Genomic DNA, 27405 nt, shown 5'->3' on the forward strand with positions numbered 1-27405 from the left:
TTGAGATACTGCATCAGATAGATCGATGGCTAGCTGGAGGTGGCCTAGGAGGGACCATCAGGAGTCAGAGGAGGGCATTTCTGCATTGACTGAGAAGCTCTTCAACTCTGAGTGATTCAGGTTTATCTTCGGATTATATACACCTCCACAGGACTGCAGCCTTACCTGGTATCCAATAGCAGAGAGAATAAGTTGGGATTTTCTTAGAAGACAGAAGCTAGAGAGTTCTGAAAATATACCAGTAAAGCCTTGAGAAGCCATTCATACCAGGGTGTCAGAGCAGCCCTTAAATAATTCAGTATTATCTGTCACCATCTGGATTCTCTCAAACGTTAAGAAAGATTCCCCTACTTCTCCCTTTCACTTCATTAATGCAACCAGCTATACTCAGAGAAGTCCTCTGCTGAACTCACTCCTTGGTGGTGGTGTGGACACAGCCTGCTTTGGATCTGGGTTGGATTGGTCCATCTCCTGGAGAATACTGCTCCTTCAGTTCCTGGAGTAGGCGTCCATGCTGCTGTGGGTGTCCCTGCTGGTGCTCGGTAAGTGGGGAGAAGAGGCCTCTGTTCACTGAGAAACTCAGACATTTCCGTCAGCAAAAGCCATCTCCTCTGGGCTGCTGAACACAGGATTTTTACTCCCATCTCAAAACAGCAGAAAATGAACACGGGGGAAAATATTAATTTAATAGTATGAGGGAAAAAAATAATCAATTTCCAAAAGTGTGTCCCTCATTCACTTTTGCTTTTAACTAACTGTGGAAAATTCCACCTACCCCAAAAAATCAGTTAGATTCAGTGACTTCCCTAATCACAGATTATGCAAGATCCAGAGTAAAAGATGAACTGAGTCCCTAGTGAAAGGATTATGTCCTAATTGTGGGCTGAGGTAGAAATGACCTTCTGCTGAGAATAATTATTTCCTTCTCTGTATTCTAAGATCAGATCTTCTCTGATGTTTGCAAAAAGCATGAGAAGAGAAGAAATCAGACAGTTTCCCTTTGATTTCCTCCCCCAACCCCCGCCCCGCTTCTGTACTACTTGTCAATATTTGTCCAAATGAGGCGCTGATTTCCTAGTAGCTCAAGCTAGGGAATTAAAGAACAGTCATTCATACATTAAATATTTACTAAGCATGTTTGTCTTGTTCCCAGCTGTATCCCCAGACCCTAACACAGGGAAGGGTTATTAGTGTGACTGGCACATCATGAGAATTCAGTGAATAGTGATGAATGGGTACAGTCCACATAGCACAGTGCTAGACTCCAGGGAGACAGACACAGAGGACATGGCCTCGACCCTCAGGAGCTGATACTCTGATTAGGAAGTCAAAGCAGGAATGCAAAAACATTTGACTTGGCAACGCAAGAAAAATATTATGCAATGGGTCATAGGATAATGGGTGATGATAACAAATTTTTACAAAGTCTTGACTGTACCCAAGACACTCTTGTAAGAATAGCCCATTTATTGATTTATCTGATCCTCTAACAACCAATGAGCTGAACTATTATAACTCCCAGGGTACAGATGAGGAAATGAAGGCACAGGGACTTCAATATCTTGCCTAGGGTGCATGCAGCTAGGAGAGTGGCAGAGTCAGGATTCAAACCAATAATCTGACTTTGGAAACTACCCCATACTCTCTGCCCAATTATGAGTTCCAAATAAGCTATGATGGTAAGTTTTCAAAATAAGAGAAGAAAGAGGTCGCTTCAGCTCAGAGGCATCTGGAAAGCTTTCACAGAGGAGGTGGGATTTTATCTGTACCTTAATGCAAGGGTGTGATTTTGCTGGGTACTGAAGGAAGAGAAGAATATTCCAGGCAAAAAGATAGTGGAGGTCTCAGAGGCATCCATAGTCATATCAAACAATGACAACAACCATTTATTGAGGACTTACTTATTTAATTCATTACAACATTACAGCCTGTGAGGTCACTTTTATGTTACCCAGGAAACTGAGCCTTGAAAGTTTATGTAATTTGCCAAGGGTCACACAGCTAACATTCAGAGTTGTTTCTGTCTGAGTCCACAGACAAGAGTTTTTGGCCATTGTGTTACCCTATTCCTAAAGGGTCTGTGGAATTAAACATGTTTCTCCTCCTCTTGGTTTGGAAGTAGAATGTTGGCATACAGACCATCAGAGTGAAAGGGCTGAGACTCCTCGCCTTGTGCTAATCCTTGCCTCGTGACTCTCTTGCAGCTCCAGTCAGTGGAAAAACTGGTAAGTCCCCCTTTTCTTTTCTTTCTCTAGACATCCTAATAACTATATTATATCTCAGATACTTACAAGTTGGCCTTGTTGTCTCCTTCATTCCTTTCCTGGGTGTGTGAAAACATCACTTAGTCTGCTGACTCTGACCTTAAGAATCAGGAGTGTTTGGGGGTCACACTTCTCAGACCAAATCTGCCCTTGTGCTGGATGAGTATGGAGAGGCCTGGGATACCTGACACAAAGGAGAAAAGGATGCCACCCACCTGGTGTGGGATTCCAGCTGAACCTGGCAAGAGGCATATAATCCTGAGAGGGAATGGATGGAAATAAGTCATTACCTCAAAGTGGGAGGCTGGGGCTCAAACAACTTTGCCTACTTCTTCTCGTCCTAGCTCCTGCCCAAACAAAAAGGATCCCTGGTGGCACAGTGCTTAAAGTGCTTGGCTGCTGACCAAAAGGTTGGCAGTTCCATCCCACCAGCCACTCCACAGGAGAAAGATGTGGCAGCTTGCTTCCGTAAAGATTACAGTCTTGGAAATCCTATGGGGCAGTTCTACTCTGTCCTATAGGGTCGCTATGAGTTGGAATAAACTTAATGGCAGTGAGTTTGCTTTTGGTTTGGACCAAACAAAGCACTGCCTCTAACCATGTGTAACCAATTTATCCCAAACGTCAGTATTCTGTGTAGACATTTTTCTGTTAATAGCTCCAATGACTTTGAGCCCCCATCCTACTTGTCAGCACAAAGTCCAGTCTTTTATTAGGGGCTGTCTCCCAGGTGTTTTGGGCAATCCTTGTGGGATTCCTTCAAGCCTAATAAACCCATCCTGGGAGTTGCTTGCAGTCATCCAACTCTAGCCAGTAGGACCTGAAGTCCCCTTGATGCACACTGTCTCCTGCAGTCCCTGGGTAGGCTGTCGTCGGTGCTGTGGACACAGACCATTCCTACAATTCCCTGTCTAACTGAGGCAAGATTGTAACTTGATAAGAATTTGATAATCCCTCTAGGATAATGGATGGGGAAATAAAATACAGAGGATGATTTATATCAGCTACTAGATGTGGTTAATCTCATTACCCATGGACTCAGTCCCAACCTCCTTAAGGCCCTGACAAGGTGTGTCTTCTCCTGCCATAGGGCCACCTGCATGTAACAGGAGCAGCTTACTCTGACCATCAAGGAACCTAACTGCATACACCAAAGGAAGGAAGTTCTTCCTTCTCTCCAGTGTCAGACCTACTGCCCAAGTCCCTATTTCCCTATCCTCAATTGTTCCCCAGGAACAGGGGCAGTAAAGATTTTCATTCTCTTCAGGAGAAACACAACTCTATACCTACTGGGTACATTGCCGCACCATTGGTTCCAATAGGACATAAAAGACTAACATCAATACAATTCTGGGGGGGTATGATCTATAACAACATCTTGTGTAATACATCAAAATCTAGTTCATCATGGTCTCACAGTTATCTACTGTCAGAACAAATGCATGAGGAAGAATACATACAGCTTTCCAAGTACAAGAAACAGTTCAAGTGCAGGGTATTCTCTCCAAACTCCTAAAGAGAGAAATAGAAAGGAAAAAAAAAAAGTTCTGTAGAGAAAAGACCCTAGCTAATGCTACACACAGATGTTTCACTTTACCAAACAGAACATCGAGCTTCTTCATGTAAAACACACATTCAGGTCACTTTTATGGTTTTTGCCTGAAAACAGTGGGAGAGTATTTTCTATACATTTGAGTATAACTAAAGGAATTATTTGGGCAGTTCTTCCAGAAAAAGGTAAGCATATTTAAAGTCTCAAGCTCTAAAAAAGCAATTTCTTGGAAGCTCTCTTAAATGTAGATGGTCTGCCTTATCTGAGAATAAAGGGTACCAAGAAGGAAACACAGTTAAAGTGATTCTACTTAAAATTTTACAGTAAAATGACAACTTCCCTAAATTGAGACTTTATTTTAGAGAAATAAAATAATAAAAATGAAAATAAGTTTTGTTTTATGCTTCACAGGATTTAGATTACCATAGGCAATTTGTAGACCAAAGAATGAATCAAATATTGATTTCATTTGTGTGTGTATAACTGCCACAGCTTCAGGCATCATAACTGTGTTAAAGGCAGGAAATGGGGCAGGGACGTGGGGAGAGTAGAGTAGGGAACCAGAACTGCAAAAGAGCTCTCCTAGATTTTGCTTGACTCTTTCGTCAGGAAGGAAAACCTTTTCCCAGAATCCTCACTCTTTGCCCACCCCAAGAATTATTCCTCTGATATCTCTTTATCCAGAACTGGATCATGTAGCCTCACTTTTTCAGACCTGTTTGTGGGTAACAGTCTAAACAGAAGGCAGACTGACTTTTCAGGGCCCAAACAAATGTTTTCCATATCATTGATTTCTCCTCTTTTGTTGGAAGAGGCTGCACAGGCCCAGATCACTATTGTTACTCCCTCATTGTTAACCCCCACATTGTCTCAAGATCTTTCTTTTCCTTCCTGTTCCAGTCTTTATAAAAAGTTTAAGATTAACTAATATTCCTCCTTGGAGGGTGGAAAACAAGTGGTAATAATCTACGAATGAAAAACCGAACAAAGTGCCTGAAAGCAGGATGGTGTCAGGCAACTTTCAGGAATGCTAGTAAAAAGGACAACTTGTCTGGACATGACCACCATGACAACCTCAAGGAAGAAATAACATTCCACAAATTCTTGAGACTCATGATCCTGTCCCTAGAAAACCTCTAGCCAGCCTCCAGTTTGGGAAGGCATGTTTTTGGAGGAATCTATTCCCCTCTATCTCCTGTATTTTGATGTACAATAAAACTCTTGCTGCTCACCTCATCCCCGTCTCATAATTGGCTATTGCGGCAGGTGGCTCCAATCCACCCAACTGCAGTAACACAATTGTTAACAGATCTTCTTCTACTACACTTGTCAGTGACTTTGTGAGCCATCAGAGCTTTTGTTCCCCATGACTTTTACCAACTTCATGACTTACTGCATCTTAAGGCAGAATCTGATATATCACTTAGCATTCAATTTTCTTTGTACACACCGTTGAATGATGAACCGACCAGGCTAGGTAGTAACATTAAATGGGGAAGGATGGTTAAGTGAATGTTTCCAGTAGTGAATAATTTATGTTGTAATCACTTTTGTTATTAATTCTCACAACCTCAAAACTATAAAACTAAAAAAAAAATGAACACTAGGATTAAAAAAAAAAAAAAAGCCTAAGTAACAGTTTCTCCAGCTTGTACCCATCAATATTTCAAAGATCTTAGGGCCCAATTTCATGCAAGGCCCATATTTTATTGTTATAAGAGTAGCTGAGGTTTGGGGAGTTAACAGCACCTAGCTCCCTGCGCTCATACTCTTTGTGGCTATCTGAATATAATTTTCTCTTCAGACAACAGCCTACTCACCTGTCCATACCTACTTTTACTTCTTCTCGATAAAAATGTAGCTTGGACTCTTTTCCCAGTATATTTGCCCCCAAAATTCCTACACTCCTTCCATCTACAACCTCCACCCCGCCACATGTCCATGCCTCACAAAGGTTCATCTTAGAAAGGTATATGTAACACAAGGAGCCTGGGCAGGAGCCCAGGAGGGATGAAATTCCTAACTATCTACCTGAAGACCTGGTCCACTGGAAAAGGTAAGAGGGATTTGTGAGGTTCCCATCATTGCTCTTTGATGATGAGTATATACTGCTGGGGTTGCCCTCTGAAAGGCCTGTCTGCTCCTGTGGACCACTGAGCAGCCACTGTTCCCTCTGGTGAGGTGAGCTCAGCTGGAGGACTTGCAGCCTGGGGAAATGGCAACCTTCCCTAAGGCCCCCCCTTAGGGATTCTCCAAACCAGGCTCATCCAGTCTATCCCACACTAATCACTGCAGTGGGACTGCGGCATCTCCCTCTCACACTCCTTTCTCTTCTCTTCCTCAGCAACTGCTCCCAAGCCTGTGATTTCCATCTATCCTCCATGGATCCCAGTCTTCCGAGGAGAGACAGTGCTTCTGACTTGTGATGGACTTGGCTTCTATGCACCAGGGAAAACAAAATGGTACAGTAGGTACAGTGAGGCAGAAACCCCAGGAAATACCCTCAAGGTTCGTACTTCTGGAGAGTACAGATGCCAGACCCAGAACTCACCCCTCAGTAGCCCTGTGCGCTTGCAATTTGATTCAGGTGAGAAAGAAGATGACTTAGTTTTTCATCTCAGCTCCCCAGAGTTTCCAAGAACTGGGATCCTTTGTTCCAGTCTAACCCTTGACCTCAGATACTTTCCATTTTGCATTGTCCCTCACTGTCTACAAGTGTTTTTCAAACTGCTATTTAAACTTGGGCTTAAACAGCTGATATTTATTCAACAAACATTGTCAAACACCTATTCCTACACTCCTTCCATCTATAAGGAAATTACTTTTAGGGGATACAAAGATGACGTTGACTTTGATCCTGCCTTCAAGGAATTCTCAGGGTTAAGCACTCAGCTGTTAACTGAAAGGTTGGCAGTTCAAAACCACCCAGCAGTACCTTGAAAGACCTATCGATCTGTTCCCATAAAGATTACAGCCAAGAAAACCCAATGGGCAGTTCTACTCTCTTACATGGGTCTCTATGAGTTGAAAATCAACTCGACAGCACCTAACAACAACAAGAAGATAGAAATTTAAGAAAAAACAACTCACTGTCCCTTGAACCTAGACCTGAGTCTCTGACAAGAAGCCTGCACAACCACACAACATATTCAAATGCACTGTAGTATTTCTTTGTAGATTTCTTTGAAAGCTACTTCTTTGCTAGCTCCTGCTCTGAGATTTGGTGAGCAGGTTGGTGTGCATCTTTGACATACCACGTGATGTCAGGGATTTTGATCACATCTCTCCTCTTGGCTTTTTCTCTCCATATTAGAATCTTTATATTTTGATTCTGTCCTTGAATGATTGAACAGATAGATGTGCCTGCTAATTCAAGAGACGCAGAGGAAGGAGGTAGCAGGAGTGCCCTGAATGATGATCTCTTGTTTCTGTGTTGTTCCCAGGTTCCCTCCTCCTACAGGCCCCATACTCTGTGTTTGAGGGTGACACGCTGGTTCTGAGATGCCAGAAGCGGGGGACAAGGAAGCTGATGGCTGTGAAATACTTATGGAATGAAAACACTCTTTCGTATTTTAATGAAAGCTTGCACTTTTTGATCGCACAAGCAAGTTCAAATAACAGTGGCCGTTATAGCTGCATTGGCTATGAAGACAAAAAATATCTACTTAAATCGACTTACAAAATTATCAAAATTAAAGGTAAACCTTTAGTTTCGTATAGATTTTCTTAGTTAAGTCACATTGGGGAAACGGTCTGTCAGGAGGGAATCTGTACATCAATATGAAACTCTGGGTAGATGAGAGGTGTAAGTCTTTTAAGAGACAGAAAAAGTGAAGTGATTGGACTTAAACAAACCTGGGAAGAAAAACGTGATGGAAGGGTCTGGCAGAGAGGGTGTCTGAAGTTTACTGGGCTCTGTCAGAGCTCTAAATTCCCTCAGCCTGAGAACCTGATTTACCTTTTCTCTCCAGAGCTCTTTCCACTTCCGGAGCTGAAAGCCACAACCTCCCAGCCAACCGAAGGGAATCCTGTCAACCTGAGCTGTCAAACCCAGCTTCATCCAGAGCGGTTGGCCACTCCGCTTCACTTCATCTTTTTCAGAGAAAATGGGGTCATCCTGTCAAACTGGAGCAGGTCCTCGGAACTCCACATGCCAAGTGTCTGGAGCAGTGACTCAGGATGGTACTGGTGTGAGGCCGGAACAGCGATGCTCAGTGTGCGCAAATGCAGCCTCCCAATACAGATCCACGTGCAGAGTGAGTGCTGCCGCAGGTGGCCGGGGTGACCGCTGCTTCTTCTCTGCCTCTGTCTGGGGCCGACAGCAAAGATGGGTTTCTTATCCTGAGAAAGGTACCAGCCTTAGGCTGAGAAGCCAAGGGCCGTAATACAAGAAATTCAGGATTTCCTTGCCACCTTCATTTCCCTAAAAACTCAATCTACTGTTGAAACTTTTATCACCTCTGCCGATTCATGAAGCTAAGTACCAGAGCTGGGAAAAAAACAAAAAACAAAAAAGCAAGGTGCCCTCTTACCTAGTTGCAGATTCTAGGACACCAGATCCTGGGGCAACCTATTTACTTTAGAATTCAAACATCCACCTCTTCATTATCAACAGCAACAAACAACTTGAGTGCTGTGATGTGCAAAGCAGGAGAGCAGGACGTGCACACGCAGAGAGAAATACAGTAAATACCAGATTGTCTTAGACACCAAAGCAGAACTTCTGGAAATGGGTGTGGGCTGACCTAGTGCCATGATGGCCCCCTTGCTATGACCCATCCCTCAAAATACATCAGACCATGAGCTGTTTTTTTACTTGCTGATGAGTTCACTCTAAGTCATGGCAACCTGATGGATAACAGAAAGAAACATTGCTTGATCCTATGCCATCTTCTCATCTTCCGGCACTATATCAGACAACATTCTGTTGTGATCCATGAGATTTTCATTGGCTAAATTTTGGAAGTAGATAGTCAAGCCTTTCTTCCTAGTTGGAGCCCTGGTGGTTAAGAGCTTGACTGCTAACCAAAGGGTTGACAGTTCGAATCCACCAGCCACTCCTTAGAAACCCTATGGGGCAGTTCTACTCTGTCCTATAGGGTCGCTATGAGTTGGAATCGACTCGACGGCAAGATGTTTTCTTTTTGGTTTTCTTCCTAGTCAGTCTGGAAGCTTCACTAAAACCTGTCCACCATGGATGACCCTACTGGCGTTTGAACTACTGGTGGCATAGCTTCCAGAATCATAGCAGCACACAAATTATCACAGTATGACAAACTGACAGACAGGTGGTGGGGCCACCAGGTAGGACATCAGAAAAAAACCAAAGCCTTCTCCTTGGAATAGCCAATTTTTCCCTCTTGGGACCCTGTGTATCAGGATAGAAAAGTTATTACATTTAGTGGTATTTTAGGTCCAAAATCCACCACCTTCTAGGCCACATTGCCAGCACCTGCTGAAGAAGATATAGCAAAGTCACACAAAAAATGACACTGTCCAACACCCAAACCCTTCCCTCTTCTTGAAGGAGCAAGAATTTCACCCTAACTCTTTTTTTTTATTCATGGACTTTACTGTACGCGAGATCTCTGTGCGTAGAAATGGGAGAACTTATAGCCAGAGATCAATTCAAACAGCCAACCTTTCGGTTAGCAGCCAAGCGAATTAATCATTGCACCACCCAGGGATTCCAAATAGCTAATATTATCCCCACCTGTTGTCTTGTGTTCCACACAGGAGTTCCTGTGTCTGGAGTGCTCATGGAGACCCAGCCCCCGGGGGAGCAGGCAGTTGAAGGGGAGAAGTTGGTCCTTGTCTGTTCCGTGGCCGAGGGCACAGGAGACACCACATTCTCCTGGCACAGGGAGAGCATGAAGGAGAGAGTGGGGAGGACATCTTGGCATTCCCAGACAGCAGAGCTGCAGATCCCTGTTATCAGGGAGAGTGATGCCGGGGGATATTACTGTACAGCTGATAACGGCTTTGGCCCCATCCAGAGTGAGGTCGTGAACATCACTGTGAGAAGTAAGTTTTAATCTCCATTGACCTTATTTATTCTCAGTGAACTTCCTCACATTAGAGGTGGGCATAGCTAACATTGTCGTTGTGACTCGCCCTTTTCTGTTTTTACTTTTGCCGTCCACCATGGCAGTAGATACTTTCTGCCCTTAGAATATGAATAACTCCAGTCTCATCACAGGAAGCTATTACTATGAAGTTGTGCTTACCTGAAGCTATTTCACCTCTTGGAGGTGATTTTGTATGTCTGTGCTGTGATCCATTGTGTGTTGGTTTCAAACAGCAGCCTTATCTCATTAAAATCGTTTTTAGATGGAGCCTAGCTCTGGCACCCTAACTGTCAACTATACCTCTCCTTTCACTAAAAAACGGCTTTTATCAGGCCAGTCAAGTACAACTAAATCAAAGGCATAAGGCACTCCTTTCCTCCTTCACTGTAGGCCAGAAGGATCCTCGGTAAGCAAATTGTAGGCAGATTAGGAAATTTACAGGTACAGACAATGAATACAGGGCCCAATTTTGTCCAGGGAAGAGCCTTACTTTGGAATCCTCCAGTTCTATCTCATATTCTTCTCTTCCTCTGTCCCTAAGAAGCCATAGTCAGTCAAACATTCCCACTCAGATCTTCTGGCATTAAGGGAGTGGTTTGTACTGGGTTTCCATGCTTCCTCTATCTCAGGCTCAGCTGCACCCCTGACTACGCAATAAAGTTAGCTTTTCTTGAGGAGCTACTGTGAGGCTAGATTTCTCTGCTTCATTACTTGAAAACTCCTGAAAAGAGTTATCTCTACTTGTTCTCTTCACTTCTTTTATTTTCCCTCAAATCCAGTGCCACCTGGCTTGGATAACTCTACCACAATTACTCTTGTCAAGATCATCAATGACTTCTATGTTGCTAAGTCCACTTCTCAGTTTTCATTTTATGACCTGCCAGCAGCTTTTGACACAATTGATCCCTCCTTCCTTCTTGAAATACTTTTTTTATTTAACTTCTGAGACACAGCTTTCTCTTTGTTCTCTACCTATTCACTGGACACCCCCTTTAGGTTTCCTTGACTGGTTCCACATCAGGTTTCCAACCTCTAAATTTCAGGACTCTGTCCTCAGAATATTCTCTGCCTGTGCCCACTCTCTAGGTCATCTCATCCAGTCCCATGACTTTAAACATGCTCTGACTTCTATGTACTTATGACCCTTCCCCCAGCATTTCTTCCCCCTACCCTGCTTGATTTTCCCTCTACAGTATTCATCACAACCGACATGTTGTGTGTTTCCTTATTTGTTTGCTAACTTCTCCCACTGAGATATTAACTTCATGAGGATGGGTCTTAGTTTTGACCACTATTGTATCCCAAGTGCCTGGAACATTGCTTGCCTCTTTTGGTTGTTGTTAGTTGCTGGAGAGTCGATTCTGACTCATGGCACCCCATGTGTTACAGAGGAGAACTCCTCTATAGGGTTTTCTTCACTGTAATCTTAACAGAAGCAAATCACTAGGTCTTTCCTTCCACGTTACTGCTGGGTGGTCTTAAACCTTTAGGTTAGCAGTCAAGCGCAAACCATTTGCATCACCTAGGAATCTTTGCCTCATATTAGGTATTCAATAAATATTTGTTGAATGAATGGATATTACATGTATTGTTTTTGGTCATTCTAGTAACAGTCCTAGAAGATAAAGGTACTATTATCTCCAATTTCCAGAAAGGAAAGTGAAGCTCAGAGAGGTTTGGTAATTTGCATAAGGTCATAGAGCTTACACACCGCAGAGCCCAGATCTGAACCTTGAGCAATTAGGTCAGAGAAACAGAGCAATGTCAAAGTTCTCCAAAGAAATACTATATAGTCAAGTTCCTACCATCAGCCACAGTAACTGAGCAGCTGGCTGTGCTGTTTATAGGAGCAGTCAGTCCTGACAGCTGAGAGCTCTGAACCTGAACGGCTTAGTTGATCTGGGGCTTGGAGACTCTGCTGTGCTACCAGCTCAGCTGCACAGTTCTCCCTTCAACTCCCTTGAGACTAGTCCTGTGATCAAGCGGGGCCCTCCCAGGTCATAGGACTGAGATGTTTCCCCAGAACTGTATGTTCCAGAAGGTCTGCATCTCACCCTGGGAATAATTTGGGAACAGCGCCCTTGAGTGCAATCCCCAGGAGGAAAGGGTTGAGACTGAGCTGGGCGTCATTTGAAGGCCATTTCTAGAATCATCTGGAAGAAGGGGAGAAGGAGTTAACAGAGTTCAAAGCTGCCAAGAGGCAGTGGCATCACTAGGGGAATGCAGTGGATGCAGACCACACTGGGTGACACTGTCAGAGGGGTGACACCAAAATGACTGTCTATAAAATTTTTGTGCAGTGTTTTAGCAGGAATTTATTATTTTTTATAAAAATATCCCTGTGGTTAGTTATAACAATAAGAACGCTTTTCGGAAGCCCAGTTTACATGTATCAATATACTTACAAGGCTAAAACTCTATGCTAATTTACTTCTTGAACCTTCTAATGTGCTCCAACCCGTAGGTAGCATCGGAATCCACTCAACAGCAATGGGTTTGGCTTGGTTTAATGTGCTCCGGTCAGAGCTGTCATTATCACCCAACTACAGTGATGCTTCGACTCACGTGGTTTTGTCTGCAACAAGCACGCGCTATTGTTTTCATTGCTGCCAGTGTTTTTAGAGTTGCTGATTTTGTCAAATTTTCTGTTGTTTTAGCTACAATATTGTGATAATTAGTATTTGTGAACCTAAATCAGTAACTTTCTGAGAGTGAAGTAGTAATCAAAGGAAAAGAAGGGGAAAAATCAAAAAAGGCTTCTGCTCAGTTACTAATAATGTAACGAATACTGTTGTAATTCAATGCAGAAAGATTTTACAAAACAATTTTGTTCTTAGTAGTCATATAATCTAAGAAATATTACATTTAAGCAATTTACAACTATATTTATTACATATTATTCTATGATTAAAATTGATTATAAACATTACTAAGGATTCTGTATGGTCTGGCACAAGAGGAGGTCCATGGGGAAGGTGCATGGGACCGGGGAAACACCATGAGTTACCGCACTGGGTGACAACAACCCTAGTGATGCCACTACCAAGAGGCGCCCTCTGGAGACTCTTGAATGCCCTATAATCTAGAGGGATACTGAAGGCAAGGAGTCCTGCCTCTCCAAGAAGACTCTTACACTGTAAAGGTTACCTGCCTGGGTCAGGGAATGTGTTAATAATTCACACCTACTTGCCCCCAAAGCTCCAATTCACACATAAATGTTGGTAATTGGCACATAAATGTAAGTTATTTATCTTCCTTTTGGAGGGTTAAAGTAATTTAAAAAAAATCGCTTTCTCTGAAACAGGCAGTCAGTGGATCACTTTATACATGTAATTTCATTTTACCCTCAGAACAACCCTGCAAGGTGGGTATCATCCTAAATTAAGGAAATTGATGACCTCGGAGATTGAGCAGCATGCCATGGGCTCAGCTGGTATTCGATGGAGTAAGGATTTCCTTCTAACCCTTTTTTTATTCATGGACTTTATGCAGGAGTCCTGATGGCTCAGTGGTTAAAGTGCTCAGCTGCTAAACCAAAAGTCAGCAGTTTGAATCCACCAGCCACTCTGTGGGAGAAAGATGTGGCAGTCTGTTTCCATAAAGATTTACAGCCTTGGAAATCCTATGGGGCAATTCTACCCCTGTCCTATAGTGACGCTCTGAGTTGGAATCCACTGGATTAGCAGTGGGTTTGGGTTTTTTACTCTATGCAAGATCTCCGTGCTTAGAAATGGGAGAATTTATAGCAGAAAGTAATCTCAAACAGCCAACCTTTCGGTTAGCAGCCAAGCAAGTTAATCTTTGCACCACCCAGGGACTCCAAAAAGCTAATATTATCCGCAATATCAGATGAGAAAACTGAGGTACAGGGAGATTAGGTAATTTCCCTGATCACACAGCTAGTGTGTTTGGGAGCTGGGATATGAACCTATCAGCCTGGTTTTAGAGTCTATACCTCTCTTAGCAAGACAAATTTCCATTACTGTCCCAGATGGGACCAATTTGTTGTATCTTTCCTCCCAGACTCCAGATCAGGAGAAGCAGCCATCTCCCCCAGGAAATAGCGTTACCAGGAGGGGGGAATAATTTGCTTTCTGCCCAGTGAATCTGAATTCCCAGGACCACGCCTAGGTATGGTTGGTTCTAATTTTGCACTGGTGGATGCCCAGGCAGGCTATGAGGAATGGGTCAGTATAAGTCTTAGAGGCCAAGCTGCTCTGTCCTCTGGATTTCTACCCTTCTAGTTCAGGTGCAAACCTGTTTATCATCAGCTGTCATGGTGGAGAGGAAGGCTAGCTGCCCTCTGAATGCTAGTTGTAAGTGGAACCACTCACAGGTCGAGATTTGTTGGTTTTGTCAGGAAAGAAAGGTATGAGTATATATATATATACTTGTTTATTTTTCCCCCACAATTGCTAGTTTCTGAAATGACATCTCTGAAGGTGGAGGGAGACGGCTGCCTTTTCTTCCCCAGCTCTTCCCACGGCCACAGTCTACCCTGACCCTTGCCTCCTACCACTTCACAGTGAGTCACTTCACCAGGTACTGCTTTAGGCTGATGGCCACTCTGCACCAGGAATCTTGGTTGTGACACACTGTGCAAATAAAGGGACATGATCACCAGCAGTGGTCTTGTTCTAACATCTCTCTCTAGTTCTGTAATACTTGTATCTGAAGTCTGAATTGTTTCACCTGAGGACCAAGAAGCTGAATGAAAAGCACCACCACCATCCCGCTGTCCTGCTTTTGGTTTTTAGCCCTTATCACACCAGACGTGCTATGAATTTGTTTATTGTTTTTCTCCCCTCCCTAGACTACAAACTCCATGAGAGCAGGGACTTTACTTGCTTGTTCACTACTATGTATCTTCAAGACCAGTAAGTGGCACATGATAGGCGTCAGTATATGTTGAATGAATGAATGGAATATCCTGCATGACAGGGTAGAAGAAAGGATTCAATACAAAAATCAGAAACCCCAACAATTTACTTTGTTGCCTCTCTTTCCTTCCCCTCAAAGCACATAAGGCTCAGCTTCTATGAGGGAGGGACTGGTACCATTTCACTATGGAGTTCGAACATATATTTTAAACGGCAGAGCAATCTCAAAGTCATTCCTGGTTCACTGGTCCCCTAATCAGTAGTGATAGCTGCTCCCAGAGGAGCCTTAAAAGAAAGACCTGACAATCTCCTTCTGAAAAATCAGCCATTGAAAACCTTATGGAACACAGTCCTACTCTGACACATATGGGGTAACCATGAAATGGAATCAACGCAACGCATTTGTCTTTGTTTTTTTTCACTTGTTTGTTTTAGTATAAATCTATCTTTCCTCTTTCCCTCAACAATTTCTAGTCTCTGAAATGATGTCACTGAAGGTGAAGGGAGAAGGCTGTTTTATTCTTCCCCTTCCCCTTCCCCTTCCCCTGGCCACAATCCACCCTGACACTTAGCATTGCCTCCTACCACTGCACAGTGAGTGACTTCCTCTCACACATAGGTCAGGGCTGACCTGCCCACAGTAGGGGCTGCTTCTGGTGCCTCACCACCCCCTGTCCAGCCAGAGTAAGCCTTCCTGGCCTATAACCTGTCGCAAGAAGCCCTCATGAGTTGAGTCCTAGTCCATTAGATTCTTCTTTCTCCCAGGGCTCAGGATGGCAGCCAAGCTGCGGAGACATTCTAGGCCCTAAACCTCTCCCCCTGGGCTCACACATGATCTTTCCCCTCAGGGACTCCAAGGAACAGAAGTGAACTTATTGCTGCAGGAGTCACTGGGGGGCTGCTCAGCATCCTTCTTCTGCCCACGGCTCTGCTGTTTTACTGCTGGCGCCAGAGGAAATCAGGTTTGTGCTCTTCTCTTACCTTTTGCTGGAGTCCCTGCCCCGTCCTTTGCTCAGACGTCTCAGCTTAATGCCAACATCAGTAAACATCAAGTCACCGTTCCCCACCTCCCTACCTCCAGCATTCACACCCTTTCCTGGAAGGGTGATTTCCCACATAGAGGCGGTGGGTGAAAGCTGCTTCTTTTGAGTCAGATTTACTAAATCTCAAGTCAAAGGTAGAGACAGAGTGAAATTTTTAATGTAAAATTTCAAAAACTTTATCTAAATAGTTTACTTGGGCAGTTTCTTTGGCTCATATAGACTCGTAAACTAGATAATTTGTCCTATCCTAAATCTACCATAATTGTATAATCATAACAAACTAAAGAACTACGTGAAGAAATAACTGAGAACAGAAGCTGGCTAATCTCTATCCTTTTGCCTCCTCAGGGACTTCCACAAGTGAAAGCCTGAACCCAGGATCTAGTGCCCCGACTACCCGGCTCCCCACAGGTCAGCCAACCAGCTTCTCTCTTACCTGGAGGATAAGGTCTCTCTGAAGCACCAATCTGGTATAGAAGACAGGCGCACAACTTTTTTCAGCTCTGAACAATTACCCACATCACTCTACTCTTCCCATCATTTTAATTCAACTCAACTCAACACACTAGATCCTCATGATGTGCCTTCTAAGCTCTGTGTTGGGCTGGATCTTTGGACTTCTGACATGAATCTCCTTAGTAGCCCTGAGCAGGGAGCCCAAGGTTCCTCTGGGCATGACCACAAATGCTCCTCAAAGACTCCATAAGAGGAGAAATTATGTTATATTTAATATTTCTGAGGTGTATCAGGATAGCCTTGAGCCTCAATCAAGTCTCAAACAATTGCAGATTAAACCCAGGAATGCTTAGTCCCACCCTCAAGTTATACACTTCGTTTAATCCTTTTTCACATCATTTTCACGAGAATCCAGGCCTGGGTTTATATTTGAATTGACTTTATTGATGACCTCTCTTAGGAAGCTCAATGTGTGAAGTCTTTGAGAAAGCACTCCCTCTGCTGACATGAATGTGCCTTTGCTTCATTTTTTGCAGGAGATGGTTCCCTGGGAGAGACAAACAGGTGAGGCCTCAGCTTCTGGGTGCAAGCATCCTACTTATTTGTCAAGAATGCAATATGCATAACTGTGGGGTTGCAAAATCAGGTCAAGTTCTTTCTCTAGGTCTCTGTGGCTAAACGAGCCTTTTTTCACATTCCTTGAAATGGGCGAAAATATAGGTTCCTCTAGCTCTTCTGGTCAGCTAGTAATTTACACTATAGATTTTGCACTTGAGATCAATTTCTTATTTTAAACTTATTCATTTATTTAAATAGATGATACCAAAAGTTATAAATTTTCTGTGTTGTCACAGAATATTTCTGGTACAAATAGTCCCATAGTTAGACAATGTGTTACCATAACTATGTGTACAATAACTATACAGTCTAGATTTTCCAGAAGAGTCTAAGTTTCTTCTTCTTCTTTTTTTTTTTTTACAAATTTCCACATAAATTGTTCATTGGCATTGGTTACATTTATCATAATTTGTCAGCGTTATCTTTAATTGTGTCTATACTCTTCTATTTGTGCTCAAACACTCGTCTTTTCTATGGTTGTGCTGTGCTCACTACTTCCGCACTTACAGCCACATGTCCCATCACCAAAAGTAACAAGTCTCCAAGTTCTAAGTGTATTTACTCCTCCCCCCTCTTCTCCCTGGCAACCACCAATGAGTATTGGTCTCTCTATATTTATCTGTTCTTATCTGCTTATAAAAGAGGGATCATACAGTATTTGTCCTTAAATACTTGACTTATTTCTCTTAGCTTTATGCCCTCCAGGTTCATCCATGTTTGTGGACTTGTTGTTCTTTATGGTTGTGTAATGTGTGTATGTGCTACAATTTGCTTATCCATTCATCTGTTGATGGGCACTCTGGTTGTTTCCATTGTTTTGCTATTGTGAATAAAGCTGCAATGAACATACAGTGCATATATTGGGTTGTATCAGTAGTTTAGGTCTCTAGGGTATATTCCTAGAAGTGAGATTGCCAGATCATAACGTAGCTCTATTTCTAGTTTTTTGAGGAAGTGCCAAACCATTTTCCATAGTGGTTGTACCATTTTACAGTCCCCCGAGCAATGAATAAGGGTTCCAATCTCCCCACATCCTTGCCAACTTTTGTTGTTTTCCTTTTTTTTAATCAGTGCCATTTTAATAGGAGCAAGGTGGTATCTCATTGTAGTTTTGATTTGCATCTCTCTAATGGCTGATGATCATGAGCATCTTTTCATGTGTTCAGTGGATGTTTTCTTTGGTAAAGATTCTGTTCATGTTGTTTGCCCATTTCTAAATTGGCTTGTTTGTCTTTTTGTGGTTGAGTTGTTGAAGTTTTCTATAGATTTTGGAGATTAGACCCTTATATGTCTTTTCCAAAAAATTTTCCCCAGTCTGTAGGTTCTCTTTTTATTCTTTTGATAATGTCTTTTGATGAGCAGAAGTTTGTAATTTTTATGAGATCTCATTTATCTATTTTTTCTTCTATTTGTCCGTTTGTTGTAATGCTTGTTATCCTATTTTTACAAAAGATTAGATCTTATAGTTTTCTCCCTATGTTTTCTTCCAGGAGTTTAATGGTTTTAGACTTGACGTTTAGGTCTTTGATCCATTTTGATTTAGTTTTTGTGTTTGATGTGACATATGAGTCCTGTTTCAATTTTCTGCAGGTGGATATCTAGTTTTGCCAGCACCATTTATTAAAGAGACTGTCTCTGCCTCACTGGATGGACTTTGACCCCTTGTAGAAAATCAGTTGTCCATAGATGTTTGGGTTTAGTTCTGAGTTATCAATTCTATTCCACTGGTCTATGTGTCTGTCATTGAACCAGTATCAGGCTGTTTCGATGACAGTGGCCTTATAGAATGTTTTGATATCAGGGAGTGTGAGGCCTCCTGCTTTGTTCTTTTTCTTCAGTATTGCTTTGGCTATTCAGGGTTTCTTTCCTTTCCATATGAAGTGGGTTATTAGTTTTTCCATTTCAGTAAAGAATGTTGTTGGGATTTGTATTAGGATTGCATTGAATCTGTAGATCAATTTAGGTAGTACTGACATTTTCACTATATCGAGCCTTCCTGTCCGTGAGCACAGGAGTCTTTCCGTTTTTCTAGGTCACTTTTAGTCTCTTATAGCAGTGTTTCATAATTCTTATTTTATGAGTCTTTTATGTCCCTGTTTAGGTTAATTCCTAGGTATTTTATTGTTGTCTACTTCTTTTTGACCCAGAAATGCACATATACTCATTAGTCTTTAACTTTGATTTGGAGAACATGGTCCTCCTCCTCTCCCTTGGCAATGCCTGGGTCTTAGTTTATAGCCAGGGATGTGGAACATGATTTATGTCTAACTCTCTCTTTAATTGCCCAGACAGGACAAGGTGCAGACATTTTACCACCTCCTGATGATGAGGCCAGGGTTTTAACCAATCAAGAGTGACTGCTCTATCTGCGAGATGAATACACTATAAACCATGATGTCAGGAGCTCTCTGGCTTTGTTCCCAGGAAGCCTGCTTGTACCACAGCCCTTGGTTTCTTTCAAAAGAACCATCTAATTCTATATATGTTGTTGCTGTTGTTAGGTGCCATTGAGTCAGTTTGTAGTCATAGCAACCATATGCACAACAGAACAAAACACTGCCCAGTCCTGCACCATCCTCACAATTGTTGCTATGTTTGAGTCCATTGATGCAGCCACTGTGTCAAGCCATCTCATCAGAGGTCTTCCTCTTTTTCTCTGACCCTCTACTTTACCAGACATGATGTCCTTCTCAAGGGACTGGTTCCTCCTGATAACATGTCCAAAGTAAGTAAGATGAAGTCTTGCCAACCTTGCTTCCAAGGAGCACTCTAGCTGTACTTCTTCCAAGACAGATTTGTTTACTCTTCGCCAACACCATAATTCAAAGGCATCAATTCTTCTTCTGTCTTCCTTATTCATTGTCCAACTTTCGCATGCATATGAGGCAAGAGAAAATATCATGGCTTGGGTCAGCTGCACCTTAGTCCTTAAAGTGACATCTTCGCTTTTCAACACTTTAAAGAGGTCTTTTGCAGCAGATTTGCCCAAAGCAATGTGTCCTTTGATTTCTTGACTTCTGCTTCCATGGGTGTCGATTGTGGATCCAACTAAAATGAAATCCTTGACAAACTTCAATATTTTCTCCATTTATCATGATGTTGTTTATCGGTCCAGTTGTGAGGACTGTTGTTTTCTTTATGTTGAGGTGTAATCCATACTGAAGGCTGTAGTCTTTGATCTTCATCAGTAACTGCTTCAAGTCTTCTTCACTTTTAGCAAGCAAGGTTGTGTCATCTGCATATCGCAGGTTGTTAAAATGTCTTTCTCCAATCCTGATGTCGTGTTCTTCTTAATATAGTCCAGCTTCTTGGATTATTTGCTCAATGTACAGATTGAATAAGTATGGTGAAAGGATACAGCCCTGACACACACCTTTCCTAACTTGGAACCACGCAGTATCCCCTTGTTCTGTTCAAATAGCTGCCTCATGGTTTATGTAGAGTTTCCTGATGAGCACAATGAAGTGTTCTGGAATTCCCATTCTTCACAATGTTTTCCATAATTTGTTATGATCCACACAGTAGAATGCCTTTGCATAGTCAATAAAACACAGGTAAATATCTTTCTGGTATTCTCTGCTTTCAGGAAAGATCCATATGACATCAGCAATGATATCCCTCTTTCCACACACATCCTCTTCTTAATTTGGCTTGAATTATTGGCAGTTCCCTGTCAATAAACTACTGCAACCAGTTTTGAATTATCTTCAGCAAGATTTTACTTGGGTGTGATATTAATGATATTGTTCAATAATTTCCACATTCTGTTGGATCACCTTTCTTTGGAATGGGCACAAATATGGATTTCTTCCAGTTAGTTGGCCAAGAAGCTGTCTTCTACATTACCTGACATAGATGAGTGAGCACCTCCAGCACTGCATCCATCCTTGAAACATCTCAGTTGGTACTCTGTAAATTTCTGGAGCCTTGTCTTTGCCATTCCCTTTAGTACAGCTTGTACTTCTTTCGGTACCATCAGTTCTTGATCATATGCTACCTTCTGAAATGACTGAACATTGACCAATTCTTTTTGGTACAGTAACCCTGTATTCCTTCCATCTTCTTTTGATGCTTCCTGTGTCGTTCAATATTTTACCCATAGAATCCTTCAGTATTGCAACTTGAGGCTTGAAATTTTTCTTCAGTTCTTTCATCTTGAGAAATGCTGAGCATGTTCTTCCCTTTTGGTTTTCTAATTCCAGGTCTTTGAGCATGTCATTATAATACTTTACTTTGTCTTCTCAAGCCTTCCTTTGAAATCTTCTGTTCAGCACTTTTACTTTATCATTTCTTCCTTTAGGTTTAGCTACTCTGTGTTCAAGAGCAAGTTTCAAAGTCTCTTCTGATATTCATTTTGGTCTTTTCTTTCTTTCCTGTCTTTTTAATGACCTCTTGCTTTCTTCATGTATGATGTCCTTGATATCATTCCACAACTCATCTGGTCTTCTGTCATTAGTGTTCAATGCATCAAACCTGTTCTTGAGATGGTCTCCAAATTCAGGTGGAATACACTCAAGGTCATATTTTGATGCTCGTGTACTTGTTGTAATTTTCTTCAGCTTCAAGTTAAACTTGCATATGAGCAATTGATGGTCTGTTCCGTGGTGGGCCCCTGGTCTTGTTCTGACTTACAGTATTGAGCTTCTCCATTATCTCTATCCACAGATGTAGTCAATTTGATTCCTGTGTGTTCCATCTGGCAAGGTCCACATGTATAGTCACTGCTTGTGTTGTTGAAAAAAAAAATTGCAATGAATAAGTTGTTGGTTTTGCAAAATTCTATCATGTGATCTCCAGCATCATTTCTATCACAAAACCATATTTTCCAACTACCCATCCTTCTTCTTTGTTTCCAACTTTTACATTCCAATTACCAGTAATTATTAGTGCATGTTGATTGCATGTTTGATCAATGTCAGACTGCAGAAGTTGGTAAAAATCTTCAATTCCTCGTCTTTGCATTAGTGGTTGGTGTGTATATTTGATTAATAGTCATGTTAACTGGTCTTCCTTGTAGATGTATGGATATTATCCTATCACTGACAGTGTTGTACTTCAGAACAGATCTTGAAATGTTCTTTTTGACAATGAATGTGATGCCATTCCTCTTCAATTTTTCATTCCTGACATAGTAGACCATATAATTATCTGACTCAAAATGGCCAATACCAGTCCATTTCAGCTCACTAATGCCTAGGGTATTGATCTTTATGTTCAATTTCATGTCTTGACAATTTGCAATTTTCCTAGATTCATATTTTTTACATTCCATGTTCCAATTATTAAAGGATGCTTGCAGCTTTTTCTTCTCATTTTGAGTCCTGCCACATCAGCAAATGAAGGTCCTGAAAGCTTAACTCCATCTACGTCATTAAGGTCAACTGTACTTTGAGGAGGCATTTCTTCCCCAGTCATATTTTGAGTGCCTGCCAACCTGAGGGGCTCATCTTCTGGCGCTATATCAGACAATGTTCTCTTGCTATTCATAAAGTTTTTCTGGCCAATTTTTTCCAAAGTAGATAGCCAGGTCCTTATTCCTAATCTGTCTTAGTGTGGAAGCTCCACTGAAACCTGTCCACCAGGAGTGACCCTGCTGGTATTTGAAATACTGGTGGCATAGCTTCCAGCATCACAGCAACATGCAACCACCACAGTAGGACAAACTGAAAGATGTGTGGAGACTCTATATATACTTATAGAGAAAATAAAAAATTTTAAAAAGCTGCCGTTGAGTCAACTGCAACTCATGGCATCTCCATGTGTCCGAATAGAACTGTCCTCCATAAGGTTTTCAATAGCTGGTTTTTCATAAGTAGATTGCCAGGCCTTTCTTCTGAGGTGGCTCTGGATGGACTTGAACCTCCAACCTTTCTATTAGTAGCTGAGCAGTTTAACCATTTACTCCACCAGTTAAAGCATTCAGGGTTCTCAGTTCCCTGTTGTCTGCTGATTTCTCCATTCTCCTTTCTCCTTGTCCTTGCCCCCAGCCATGTCACTCCCTTCTATGTTATAGTGTCCCAAGGATTCTCATCTGTGTCTGTGTCTCACAGGAAACTTCTCACCACAGGACCAGGAGAGTTTCCCAATTCCGCCCGCAATGTCTCAGTGGACCTACAGCTGTTGTATGAAAATGGTGAGGATTCTGTAGTGGGAAGCTACCAGAGAAAGATAACATGTTTGAGGGCTGGGAAAAGTCCCTGTTCTCCCCCAAAGGGTCCCAAATACAGACATTTCCAATAAGTAATTGCTTCATCGTGCCTCTGAGAAGAGTGGGTGGGCCTGCTTGAGAAGGAGAGTCTGTAGCAAATAGCACTGACAGAGACAGCCTAAATGTGTCATTTTTTCTTTCCAGTGTACCCCAAAGAGGGTAGCTTGATCTATTCTGAGATCCAGATTTTTCATCTGGGAGAAGCAGAGAAAGGTTAGTCACTTGGAAGAGATTCTGGTTGCAAACTGTATTCATTCATGCAATAAGTATTTATTAAGTACCTTCTATGTACGAAGTACTGCTGTAAGTATGGGGAATCAATCAGTGAACAAGGCAGACAAAAATCCCTACACTTTTTTTTTTTTTGCTAAAACATTTTATTTTTATCCAGAATCAACTTTGTCACAAAAATGTTGCAGCTCAGTATATATATAAAATATCTATAAATTTTGACAATTACAGATTCTATTTTTTTTTAATTTTTTAAATTGTAGTTTAAATGAAGGTTTACAGAGCAAACTAGCTTCTTATTAAACAATATACATATTGTTTTGTGACATTGGTTGCCAACCCCACCATATGTCAACACTCTCCCTTCTCGACCTTAGGTTCCGGATTGCCAGCTTTTCTGTTCCCTCCTGCCTTCTTGTCCTCTCCCTTGGGCTAGTTTTCCCATTTAGTCTTGTTTTGTTCTGTGGGTCTGTCTAATCTTTGGCTGAAGAGCAAACCTCAAGAGTGACTTCGGTACTGAACTAAAAGGGTGCCCGGGGGCCATACTCTTGGGCTTTCTCCAGTCTCTGTCAGACTAGTAAGTCTAGTCTTTTTTCTTTTTTTTTTTGTGATTTAGAATTTTATTCTACACTTTTTTCCAGCTCTGTCCAGGACCCTCTATTGTGATCCCTGTCAGAGCAGTTGGTGGTGGTAGCCAGGCACCATCTAGTTGTACTGAAAATTCCTACACTTGTGGAGCTTATATTCTAAAGAAGGAAGACAGACACTAAAAATACATATCTGCAGATAATTAGAACATAAATTCAACATCCTTCAGATAGAAATCGTGATCATGGAGGTGTTTGTAAGAAGATTGCCCTTAGGTCTGAATGAGTGAATGTTTATAAAGTACATACTATGTGGTAGGCATTGTGCTGAGAACATTCACGTATGTTCAGTTAATTCTTATAACCACTTTGTGTAACCAGTATGCTGAACAAGGCAGACTTGTGACCTAACAAAAAATGTTTATCTCCCACTGTCCCTTTATATTTTATTCTGTGGAAGATCTTCCCAGGCACTCAAGAAGAAAATTCTGGCAGGCCAGGGTAATCTATCAGGTCATAGACAGTAGATGGACTCTTTAAGACAGTCACAGTTCAGTAACTAGGATGTCCTGTTCAAGATGTTAATCAAAACTTTCCCCTCCTCAAGTTCAGGCAAACTTCAGAATGAAAGTTGGTAAAGTTGGGGTGAAGGGGAGGACAAAGCATAGTTGGTGTCTTCTCTATTTCTTTGGTCTACCACTCTTAACTAGCCTGGTCAGTACATGGGGAGGATGCTGGAGAAAGGAGGAAGAAAGGACTCATACCAGTTGGCACCTCTGGAACCTGGCTCCAGCCTCTGGAGCCAGAAGTTATTTAAGCCGGCATTCTCCACTATGAGGTACATTTCTGGGCTCTTTTGAGGTTCCCTGTTGGGCCTTTGTCTCCTGAAATTTATTTGACAAAAGTGGATGCATTTCTTATTCCAGTGGTTGTTTGTGACTCCTTCCCTGGCCCCACCCCCAGGCCATCACTTCCAACTTCTTGCTGTTGGGGTCCCTTGGTACCTGTGGGCCTTAGTGGGCAGAATTCAAGATGATACATTCCTGCTTGTTCTCTCTCCCACAAGAACCACAAGGGAAACGTTCCAGTGTCCTAGAAAACCCCAAGATTTCAGGCATGTCCCAGCCCAGCAGCATTCTTCTGATCCACCAGCATCGAGTCAGAACTTCATTCAACCCTCTAGATTGCTGGCTTTCAAATTTTTTTTTTTTAATTGTAATCCACAATAAGAAATGCATATTGTTACCCAGAGGGCAGTGGACACACTCACAGATACTAACACATAACTGAAACAAAAGTTGTATGAGACAATACTTAGTGTGATACACTCTATTGTCTATTCTACTCAAAGTAATTGTTTTAATCAGCTTTATTGCAGTATAATCTACATACAATATAATTCAACAACTTTAAATGGACAATTCAGTGAATTTTAACAAATGCACACAGTCACATTATCACCACCACAATTATAATGTAGAACATTTCTAACACACCAGAAAGTTCCTTCATGCTCCTTTGCATTTAATTGTTCTCCCCCAACCCCTGGAAACCACTGGTCTGATTTCTGTCCCTGTAGTTTGCTTTCCTATCTTTGACCAACATGTATCACAAAGCTAAGACCAGTCTTCTGTCTTGCTGTAATATTTGTTGCTTTTAGTGCCTATTACTATGTTTGACCAACATGTATCACCCAGTCACTTGTTTTGTCTGCCATTTTGTTCTCTCAGTCATCCCCATTAATTCAAGGCCCTGTGGTTGAATTAGAACCGCCACCACCTTGCTTGGGTAAATTAAGTGCACCTTTTCTGACAGAACTACCTTGATCATCTTGCTATTCTTCACACTCTCTCCCTGACATAACTGTCAAAACACCATATCAGCTGAGCACTGATGATAGACTAGATATATTTCAGGCATTCAATGTATTAATGATCTGTAGCAAGATTTCTTCATCTGTTCTTCAAGGTTTTCATGCAGCCCCTGAACTCATATGCAAAATTATGTGCACATAACATTGTTCTGGAGAGATAGTACATAGTTTTCACCATATCATTAAATGATTTATAATCCTAAAAGGCCTATGGTAAGGATACGGTGAAAAAGAGAGAAACCGTGAGAGCTCTGGGATGTATCTCTTAAATTCCGATGCATATGATGAGATAAATGATACCTACTAAACTTCCCTGTCACTCAGGCTCCATCTAAGAAACTATGGCAATAAACAAATCAAGAACTAGAATGTGCTAATATAAGAGAGAGTTTTTATCACAGGGCATAAATATGGAGAGCTCTGATGAGAACTTGAAGGGCAAGCAGGGATGGGACTGGTGAGGATGGAGTGGGGTTGGAGGTGCTGTAAAGCAAGAACTAAAACTTAAAGAAAAATAGTATGTAGACATCTGGTAGAGAAAGAAAATGAGGTTTCTTACTGTGGTATTGAGGGAGGACTTTTCAGATCAGTGAAGCTTGAGAAGAACTTGCAGAGAGCTGGGTTAATAAATGGTAAAACAGCAAATCAAGTGTGTTATAGGACATGTTGGGGGCGAGTGGAGGAAAACATAACAATTAATTCAAAGGACCCAATGAGTCCCAGGCTCTGGGGAATAAACTAGCATACTGGGTCCTAAGTGGATGCTTATGCCCATAGTTCAGAGGTTCTCTTTCTCTCCACAGCCAGCAGCTCCAGGACACCATCAGAGTACAAGGTGAGTTTCATCTCCTGACTCCTGCATACAGCCCCATACTCCCTTTCTCTTTTCCAGCTTTTCTTCTACCTTCTTTCCATCCCAGGATGCTTCAGTTGTCTACTCTGTGGTGAAGACACAACTCCCAGGTGACGCAGCTGGACAGGTCATCTCTAAGGATGAAGATTCCATGAATAATTATGAGAATGTCACACTCACAAGACTAGCCCCCAATCCAGGGTCCCAGGCCCAGTGCAGATCTTAGGTCCCTGGGGTCACTAATTAGTTTCAGCTTTCCAATTCTTCTCACCTGTGTGCATTCCATCTCAAGACTCCTAATTCATTCACTCTGAAGTAATGACGGGATGGCACCTGAAGACTTTGCTAAAATGATGAGGATCCACAGTTAAGGGAACACCCTGAGAACCCGCTCTGGGCCTGACCCAGTGTATACCCTAAGATCCAATTTAGGGAAGAGGAATAAGGAGTGAGAAAGGATGCTCTTTAAAAACAGAAGCAAAAAAAAAAATAAAAATAAAAAAAAAAACAGAAGCACAATTTTTGGAGAATTGGGCTTTGGACAGAACAGAAAAGATTAAGTGACCAGGGTTTCTGTTTAATAAATCTATAACAGTCCTCTCTCTGAAGAATCATCTGCATCAGTTGGCTTAACTGTGAATCTGTGAGTGGCATCCCACAATAAAATAGGTTCTGCACATACAGTGTGCAGCCTCTGGCCTCCTATTTATTGCTTGTACTATCACGTTTCAATTGCAGACAAAACAATCCACTCCAAATGGTTTACAGAGGA

General features: G+C 41.9%; 2 protein-coding genes across 2 annotated transcripts in view; both read left to right on the forward strand.

Annotated features, from left to right (window-relative positions):
• Window positions 1-416: 416 nt before the first annotated feature.
• Window positions 417-27405, forward strand: part of FCRL5 (Fc receptor like 5) — a 95516-nt gene continuing 68527 nt past the window's right edge. The window contains exons 1-8 of the mRNA XM_023725590.1: window positions 417-542; window positions 2205-2225; window positions 6161-6403; window positions 7260-7514; window positions 7788-8072; window positions 9553-9840; window positions 15613-15726; window positions 16156-16218. Of these exons, the coding sequence (XP_023581358.1) occupies window positions 512-542; window positions 2205-2225; window positions 6161-6403; window positions 7260-7514; window positions 7788-8072; window positions 9553-9840; window positions 15613-15726; window positions 16156-16218 (1300 nt within the window). The 5' untranslated portion in view covers window positions 417-511. The remainder of the gene's footprint in view (window positions 543-2204; window positions 2226-6160; window positions 6404-7259; window positions 7515-7787; window positions 8073-9552; window positions 9841-15612; window positions 15727-16155; window positions 16219-27405) is intronic.
• LOC111819249 (Fc receptor-like protein 4) lies at window positions 23163-27152 on the forward strand. The gene is made up of 3 exons (XM_023725617.1): window positions 23163-23302; window positions 26584-26615; window positions 26701-27152. The coding sequence occupies exons 1-3, from the start codon at window positions 23212-23214 to the stop codon at window positions 26857-26859; spliced, it is 282 nt and encodes a 93-aa protein (XP_023581385.1). The 5' UTR covers window positions 23163-23211; the 3' UTR covers window positions 26860-27152.

The sequence above is a fragment of the Trichechus manatus genome, unplaced genomic scaffold, assembly GCF_000243295.1.
Source record: "Trichechus manatus latirostris isolate Lorelei unplaced genomic scaffold, TriManLat1.0 scaffold00333, whole genome shotgun sequence".
In the NCBI taxonomy this organism is placed as follows: Eukaryota; Metazoa; Chordata; class Mammalia; order Sirenia; family Trichechidae; genus Trichechus; species Trichechus manatus.